The sequence below is a fragment of the Prionailurus bengalensis genome, chromosome A2 (genome assembly GCF_016509475.1).
Source record: "Prionailurus bengalensis isolate Pbe53 chromosome A2, Fcat_Pben_1.1_paternal_pri, whole genome shotgun sequence".
Classification (NCBI taxonomy): domain Eukaryota; kingdom Metazoa; phylum Chordata; class Mammalia; order Carnivora; family Felidae; genus Prionailurus; species Prionailurus bengalensis.
In genome coordinates, this window is record NC_057348.1 from 166726262 (window position 1) to 166735170 (window position 8909).

Below are 8909 nucleotides of genomic sequence, written 5' to 3' on the forward strand. Positions count from 1 at the left end.
ACACTCTCTCAAGTCCCGTATGTGTCCTAGACGGGGGCCACTAGTCTGGGTCCAAGTTTCTAGGGTCAAACAAACAGGGATGACCGCTTCCCGTGTACCCAACACCAGGCTAGCAATGGACGCGTGGTGGAGAGCAGAACGGCTTCAAGATGCGTGCACTCTAGCAGGGCAGACAGGCCGCAAACACGAGTCAGTACATCCATGCAGAATGTAGTGTGCCAAAGAATGTGAACACCTGTGTTGACAGAGGGCCGTGGGGGACTTGGGATGGAGGGTGATGCCCCTAAACACATCCTGAAGGATGAGAAGGAGCCACATGTGCCGGGAGGGGGTGAAGCTTTCCCGGAGAGATGGGAGGGTGGGTGGGTGTCAGCGCTCTGAGGAGGAAGAACGACCCCTACAGGGTCCCGCAGAGAATCCAGGGGTCTATGAACCCATAGGGAAAGCACATCTTTATTTTCGCCGAGCTGTTACTGAACTCTAGTGCCCCGTCGGTGATGAATGTAGGCAACCAAACCCGTCACCTGTGAGATCACAGAAGATTTCACGTCAAGTGACGATTGCTGAAGATCTCCTAAAACCGTGCCCAGGCTCAGTGCCGCCCCAGAGCCGCAGTGGCACAAAGCCACCAGGTCTTATAACTGAGTGATTCTGCTCTAAAAGTACATATGTTACTATGCCTCAAAGTTGCTTCATATTTCTACAACATATGTTCCTCTGAAACAACACAGCTCAACATGATTTGTTTCCTTTGAAATTCTATGTGTGTTATTTTATGCAAGGAGAAATCTTACTTGGGGAAGGGGCCCAGAGGCTTCACCAGAGGTCTGTGGACAGTTAATTTTAGAAATAACAATATTGTTAGAAATAACAATAAAAATAAGAAAACTCTGGATGCACTAAGTCTCTTTTAGAGGTTTCTCCATCAATGCCATTTCTTGCAAATGAACTTTCCATAATAAGTGAATAGCAGTGACCTCCTTGAGAATAAAAAAATAGGAAAAAGAAGAAAACCACCTCTATAGAATTTTAAAATGGTGAAATTCGATATCCACTTAGAATCTATTGCCTCTAGAAAACTATGGATGGAAGAGAATGCTCTCAACCAGATACAAGACATCTGCAAGAGATCTACATCAAGCATCCTCCTGTGTGAAATGTCAAAGTTCTCTCTACGAGGTGGGGAATGTGGCCCATCCTCACCACTTCTGTTCAAAAGGACACTGGAAGGTCTACATGCTTCCATAAGGCAAGGAAAGGAAACTAAATGTGCAAGGATTGGTACAGAAAAAATAAAACTGTCATTACTCACAGTTGATGTAACTTTGCTAAGGATACAATCCAAGAGAATCTATAGATAAATTATTAGAATTAATACATGAATTTAGGAGGGTTACTGGATTGTGAGCAACCTATAAAAATCAATCGGCTCTCTTTGTACGGACAGCAAACAAATAATTTCTAGAAAAGAGAGAAGATAACGTAGCAAATGCTCGCAGGGCCCTGTGCTGCGTCCCACTGGCCAGCCTGATTTCAGCACGACAGTGGTGGACAGCTCCACGCACACGCACCGCCCCACGTCAGGCACACACGTGGGGCCTGCTCGTCTGCTCCCGGCGTTCGTCCAAGACCTGGAAACCCTCTTGGTCTGTGCACAGACACTCAGAAGTGCAAGAACAGTAACACCCCTGGAGGTAACCCTCAACTACTGCGGGAAGGGGACTGTTGGCAAATGCCCCAGCCTGTCCTCTGGTGGGAACATCCTACGACCCATTCTCCGTTTCCTGTGAGACTGAGTTCCGGTTGTCCACAGCGGTACCAGCTCAGAAACACCTGCCGTATTGGCTTTCCTCTCCTCCTGTCCCATGCCTGCTGCTCTGCTTCTTGGGACCACATTCTAAATAAGCTACCTGCCCTCTTATCCTGGTCTCACACTCTTCTTTAGTAGAGTATAAACAAAAACCATTTACAGTAGCATCAAACAGCACGTATCACTATGAATGAAACTTACAGAAGGTACCCTAGACTTCTCTGCAGAAAACTAAAAAGCAGGATTATAAGTTAAACAACTAAATAAGTTCAAGTATTTGTGGACTGGAAGACTACATATTGGTAAAGATATATATTCACCAGAACTGATTTATATATTAAATACAATGCTAATCAAAACCCAGAAGGCTTTTTATAGAAACTTGACAAGCTGATTCTAAAATTACATGAAAATTCAAGGAGCAAAGAATAGCCAGCATGCTCTTGAAAGAGAACAAAGCGGAAGACAAGTTCCACTAGACATTAAGATCTTTTAAAGTTACAGTAATTAATATGATGTGGGATTGGTGAAACAATAAACAAATTGACAATCAGAACCAGAGGGACAGCCAGAAATAGACCCCTAAATGTACAGTCACTTTGTTTAATACAAACGCGGCACTAAGACGTGGGGAGGAGTTATTATTTGTGATGAAAAATTCTAGGACAGTTACATACAATATATATTTTTTTAAGGCTTTATTACTTCACACTGTGCATATAAATCAATTACACGTGGTTTGGAGAAGGAACCACAAAGAGTAAAAACAAGGAAGCTTGTTGAAAATAACATAAGGAAAAAATGTTTACTCTTTCTACTTATAATCAGATTTACTGTCTACTCTTCGCTAGTTGAGGGCACTCAAAGATTAACGATTGCGAAAACAGTGTTGTTCATGCACCTTTATAAACATAGGACAAACACTTTAGTCTCACGTCACGACTTTCACTTTGAACCGCATTCCAGTAGTAACATCATGCCTTAGTCTCTCTGTGTTTTCTTGATGTCCTTTTGCCTAACCCCACTCATACTTCAGGTACGTAGTTCATGAGCGGTTTGCTTTTCTTTCTGAACCGTGATGATAGGCCTTGTTTTTCATTCAAAATCGTAACCCCTTTGTATTTATTGTTATAACTGATCTTTTATTTCTTGTTATATCTATAATTTCCATTTTATGATTTCTTGTTGCTCCTTCGTTTTCTATACTTTAAGAAACAGAATTTAAACGGTCTCACTTAAGAAATTATAACAAAATAGAAAATATCTAGAAATGTAAAGCATCTTGGGAAATGTGCCGGGCGCCCATGAAGAAGATTTAAAAACTTACCTGAGAGACGTAGAAAAGGACCTACAGAAATGGAAAGATACAGCATGTCTACCTCGCGTGTTAAACTAAGGATTGTACCACGACCAACCGTCAATTTACCATTTCCATTTCAAAGAGCTTGACTGCAGTTTCTATAATTAGATGAATGAGTCTAAAATTTATACAAAAGTTATCTGGCAAAAAGTGTCAACGTAATTGAAAATTTCAAGGTAAAACATGCACTGCCGAGCTCACTCGCTCTCTCACTCAAAATAAAAAGAAAACACTTTAAAAAATAAAATAAAAACAAGTTCATTCAAAGAAAAAAATTAACAAGACTGCATTTTCCCTATCAAGCCGGCAGAGATTAAAACCCACTTCTGTTAAGTCTTTGGGGGAATGGGAAGCGTCGCCTGCTGACAGCTTTGGTGTAGACTTGCTGAAGGTGAATTTGGAAAGTGTAGCAAAAGCCTTGAAAATATGAGGCACGTTGGTCTGGAGGCTTCAGGGCCAAGGGACTGACACTAAGGCGTCACGGAAGGCTGCAGAGACAGTCATCAAAGCACGGATTCCGGTACTGAACACCGGGGAGACGGTATTCGCCGGGAGGGTGACGAAATAATTTTGCCACTCCCTGCAACGGAATCGTCTCGTTGTTGAAGAACACTGAAACGCGTGGGGAAATGCCAAAGGAACGTCACCGGACCAAAAAAAAAAAAAAAGTTTCTCAAACGGAAATGATCTGTGTGGTGTCGGGGTAGCGGGGAGGCAGAGACCGACAGAGGCACAGGGAACCACCAGCGCTCTTGACCACACACCGTTACATACGCTCGTGTCCCTCGTGCAGCCCTGTTTCCAGAGGTCGCGCCCACAGCTGATACCTGAGGCCCCTGCCGAGCGGGGCCCTGGTGCGATGAGGACGAGCAGCTGGAAACGGCCCCGGGGGGCACAGAGAGGGAGCCCGTAAATGCCCGCGGCAGGCGCCCGGGCCACACTCGCGGGCCCCACCTGAGGGATGAGAAGAAGGCCGCGGTGTTTACCCACCACGGCCGCCGCCAAGGACCGCCAAGGACCGCCGAGGACCAGCGTCCGCCCGCTGTGTGGGGCTGCCAGCGAGGGCCCGTGGCCAGAGCAGGGCTCAGGGAGACGCGTCCAGGTGCCAGCAGGCGAAGCCAGAGCGGGAAAGGCGGCGGGACGCCGCGGGGCACAGGCGGAGCACCTGGTGGCTTTCCACCGAGATGGCCAATTAGAGGAAAGGGGGAAGGTATTCTTGCAGCCATATTAAAAGCGGAAAAGCAAAACCCCACCTGGGACACTCCTCAGCGGCACACACGACGGTAAGAACACAGAACCTAGTAACCGGACAACCGGCATCGTGGGGCGGGCAGAGAAGCCAGGGTGTCCTTCCCCCGCCAGCTGGGGCCTTGAGGCGGAACAGGCTGTGTAGACGCGGGCCTCGCCTGGGAGGGGCTGACAGGTGATGCGGTTTCCAGCCCAAATTCCGGAGTGGAAGAGGCACACAGAGGGAAACGCCAGGGCGGGGAAGGAAGCAGGTATCCAGGAGGGACCGGGCATCCCGTTCCGTCCCCCCCCCCCCCCCCGCCCCGGGTCCACAGTGCCATCTCGGCAGGCGCTCACCTGCTCTCCACCTGCACTTTCCTCCCCCTGATCCAGGAAGTGGGCCAAGTGGGCCACGACAGTATCAGCAGTGGGACTTCAAATATCCTACATCATGGACGCCAACCCTCCGACTGCAGGCAAGAGCGAGGCCTCTTTTCCTAATTTCTTGCTAATCTCTTCATGCTCTTTTCTGCCAACTCACGGCGGCGCTGACTTTTTGATAGGCTTTTCACTTCTGATCCAGTACTGCCTTGTAAGTCGTTTCCCACGATGATCTGACGGCTGTGACACGTGACACAGAGTTTGCCTGAACACGCAAAACCAGCCAGACAAAATCGCACGCAAACTGCGTCGCGTCCGCTAGAGCGGGCGCAGCGTGGTCTGGGCCGCCCTGCGGCCGAGGCACGATCTTGGGACACAGAGCATCCGGGAGGGTGACCCAGCCTGTGCCGTGTGGGTCTAACTCGGAGCTCGCCTGGAGCTCCCGCCACTGGCGCCCCGCGGTGAACTGTTCGGTGAGCGCTCAGGCGGTGTCCCGACAGGAATATAGGATGACAAGTGATACCAGAAAAGCTGAACATAGAAACTTGTGATGGGTATCTTGGCAGCAGCGTGGACTCCATAATGCCTCTAAAATCCAATCGCAAATTTGTAAATCAAATCAAAAGTATGTGAAATGAGCCCAGGCGGGGAGATAAGTGGGGCTGAAATAAAAGGAGGGTAACATATTGCATTGTGATGCTGAATTTAAAAAGGAGAGACCGTCTTGGAGGGAACTAATCACTTTTTCGCAGAGCAGTTTCCTTCCAATGAAAGTTCCTATGCGGACTATCAAGTGTTACTTGAAATAGTTTCTGCCTCATGTTACCTTTATTCTGATCTTTCTAAAACCTGCCATGAAGTTGGGTTCAACCCTTACTTCTCTAGCACGAGGTCAGCGCAGGTAACGATCGTGCAACCGGAGCGTGTGGTCAGGCCCAGCGCAATAGAACACAGACTCCCTCCCCAGGCTCGCCCCCGTCCCTTTCTTACCCCAGCCTGGAAGGGGATGGGCCAGAAACCACGCACACACACACACACACACACACACACACACACCCCACCCCCAGCTGTGGACTGCTCGTGGCTGCATATGTGAATGGACACCAGTGTCATAGGCGTGCACAACTAATGAGAATTGATTTCACAGACATCCATGGACAGAAAGTGATTCAGGTGATGTGTCTTAAAGGGGGCACCTGCCACATCCGCCTCTCCCACTCTCCCTGCCCCGGAGGTCTGCACCGGCCCCAGGCTTCGTGAAGGTGCTGGAAAGCAGGCAGGTGCGGATGTGGTGGGACGGACCCAGCAGCACAGGGCGCGCTCTCCCCACACCTTCGCCCGCACACACACACACACACACACACAGAGGGACACAGAGGCTCCCTCCGGATGGCGAGACTGCAAGCTGAATATTACTTTGGGTTTAGCCTGGGACCTGTAAGTGAACAGAACTATTTTTAAAAACACACATCTGAAGCACGAGTGGGTCTAGCCTACGGGCAGACTTCCAAGGCTCAGCCACCTCGTGGAACAGAAGTGGCTTGTACCTTCACACTGTGCTCCAGACTCCGACCTCGACGTCCTGCCCTGGGGTCCAGGTCTCCCTGGGCTGAGAGGTGTTTTCCAAAGTGCATGCACTCTGTGCTCCTGGAAGCAAAATCTCAGGGTAAACAGGAAGCACAAGCCAAACAGCACAAGAGCCCAAATCCGCACAACCGGGCGGTGGGGGCGGGGGGGGGGGCGCCCTTTCCTTTGCAGGAGCTGACAAGGGTCTTGGTGGCTACTCCTCATCTGAGACACAGGACGTGTCAGGCAACCGTGCACGAGGGCACGTCTTCTCTTCTGTGTTCGCACCACTTTTACTGGGCTCTGCGTCTCGTAACCCCTGCTTGGGGCAACTGTCGTCTTACTCTTTTTGCCCATCCAGTGCGAGCAAGCTCTTTCTTTCATGGGTACGTAAGGTGATCGCGTTCACAAACACAGTATTTTTTACCAGAAGTATCGTATGTGCTTGTCTTGTTCTCCGACCGAATCAAAAGATGCTGCAGGCCACGGGCCTTTATCTATGCCTTGCACCCTGTCATGCCAGCATCATGCTAGGCACCCAGCAGGAGCCCAATGAGTATTTGTTGATTAATGGAACTTGAACCATGAAAGACAGCCCTCTTTGGGGAGTTCCATCCCTTAAGTGGGCCAATTAGCTTGTCTGCTCCCCATCACCACTGATGGGATATTGTGAATTACCCACGTCTACAATCAGCAGAGTCAGGTACTCATCATTGTGAATAGCTTTCCACTCATTCAGGCTACCAAAAATAGCTGTACCGTAAACTCTCATTATGCAGGATGATGTTAAGATGGGGTGTTCTAATTAATTAAACATTCGGGTCAGTAAAAAAGAACATATATATGCAGAAGCCCAGCTTTTACAAAATGAGAATATAATAATACATACTTAGCGCTAAAAATCGTACCAAACACGATGGAGCTGGGTCACTCGAGAATGATGGAGAGCCTCATCTTAGACCTTGTGCCGTGCACGCAGGGCGTCAGTTTGGAGAGAAAATCTGTAGCCCCATAAATACAGAGCATTTAAAAGGGAGGATGAAATCTTCCCTGACTCCCAATCTATCCGTAGAGCTCCAGTCTAATGTTCTAGGACTAGCACTATTTTTTGGCACTGAGACTTACTGCCTGACGTGAACTCCCTGGCTGTTTTAATTCTGGACAAAGGGTGATCAAAGAATACTGTTTCTAGGTTTTAAAATGAATGAGAAGAAAGTTTGGGAGAAAATTTCCGGGGAGCTTGAATGTGAGGAATTTCCTCACTCCCCAGAATTTTGTCTCTCTTTACAGGAATTAATCAGTCAATATTCTCTCTTTAAAATTCTATTTTGGGCACACACATTAGCAGCCATTTCAGCAGGAATTCAAGTGGCTAAAATTAAATTTTGGCATGTTTATACAGTCTTTATTCAACTTTACATTTATTCATTCAAAGATTATCTAACAAACAAAAGACGAATGTATCAACTATTGTTTCTGGTTTTTTAGCTTGGGAAACGTAGGTTTCTTTGTGCACGTGCACGCAGAGGCATTTGAATAACAAAATGCTCTTAAATGAATAAAAGGACACGAAACATTGCATGGTTCACTAGATCTGTGGTTTGCACCTCTGGTCGCACATTAGGACGACCCAGGAGTCCTTTAAAAAGCCACGCCCAGGCCGTGCCGGAGATTTGTTTTTGTTTAAATGTTCTGGGGCGGGGGCCCAGGCAGACACACTTTCAAAATCTGGGGAGCCTCTAACCCAGTTGGATTAAAAGCTGACAGAAACACCGAGCTTCTTAATTAAACATGTATTAAAATGAGAAAGAGTTGGGGCGCCTGGGTGGCTCCGTTGACTGAGTATCTGACTTCGGCTCAGGTCATGATCTCACGGTTCGTGGGTTCGAGCCCCGTGTCAGGCTCTGTGCTGACAGTTCGGAGCCTGGAGCCTGCTTCGGATTCTGTGTCTCCCTCTCTCTCTGCCCCTCCCCTGCTCACGCTCTGTCTCTTTGTCTCTCAAAATGAATAAACGTTAAAAAAAATTTTTTTTTAAAGAGAGAAAGATTTGTCTTCTCTAAACGGGAGAGGAAATTGACATTTCTGTGGGCAAGGATGACTGGATCTTGTGGAGGAATATTTGAGGAGGTGTGTCCCACGTAGCTCGAGAGGCACTGAATGAACCCTGAGATTCTGCGTCCTTCTCCCATCTCAGCCTCCCTTACGCTGATGCTCCAGATAGAATTCCAAAACCTTAAAGAAAAACAAATGAACAAACTCCTCTCATCCTTCTACTAATTTCGAAGCGGCCAGATTCCTCATCAAAAGTACTGAACGCACAAGTATCCCATAATTGGCTCCCACGTACTTACGCTGTGCACACAGGTCTGTGAGCCAGATAACATCTTGGGTGCGTGTCTGCGAGGAGTGGCGCTAAACGCTTCCGTATCACGACATCAAAGCCGTTCAGAGATGAAAGGGCATCTGAATATTTGCATCATAAACAAGCTTTACATACTAGATATTCCAAGAATCTTTCATTTTAACAGGTGGAGAAATGAGGACAGGAGCACCTCCGTAAAGCAC

The 8909-nt window shown here is 47.8% G+C and overlaps 1 protein-coding gene across 1 annotated transcript; it reads left to right on the top strand.

Annotated features, from left to right (window-relative positions):
- The first annotated feature begins 267 nt into the window (after window positions 1-267).
- LOC122488373 lies at window positions 268-5469 on the top strand. The gene is made up of 3 exons (XM_043589671.1): window positions 268-358; window positions 4003-4453; window positions 4791-5469. The coding sequence occupies exons 1-3, from the start codon at window positions 268-270 to the stop codon at window positions 5008-5010; spliced, it is 762 nt and encodes a 253-aa protein (XP_043445606.1). The 3' UTR covers window positions 5011-5469.
- The last annotated feature ends 3440 nt before the right edge of the window (window positions 5470-8909 follow it).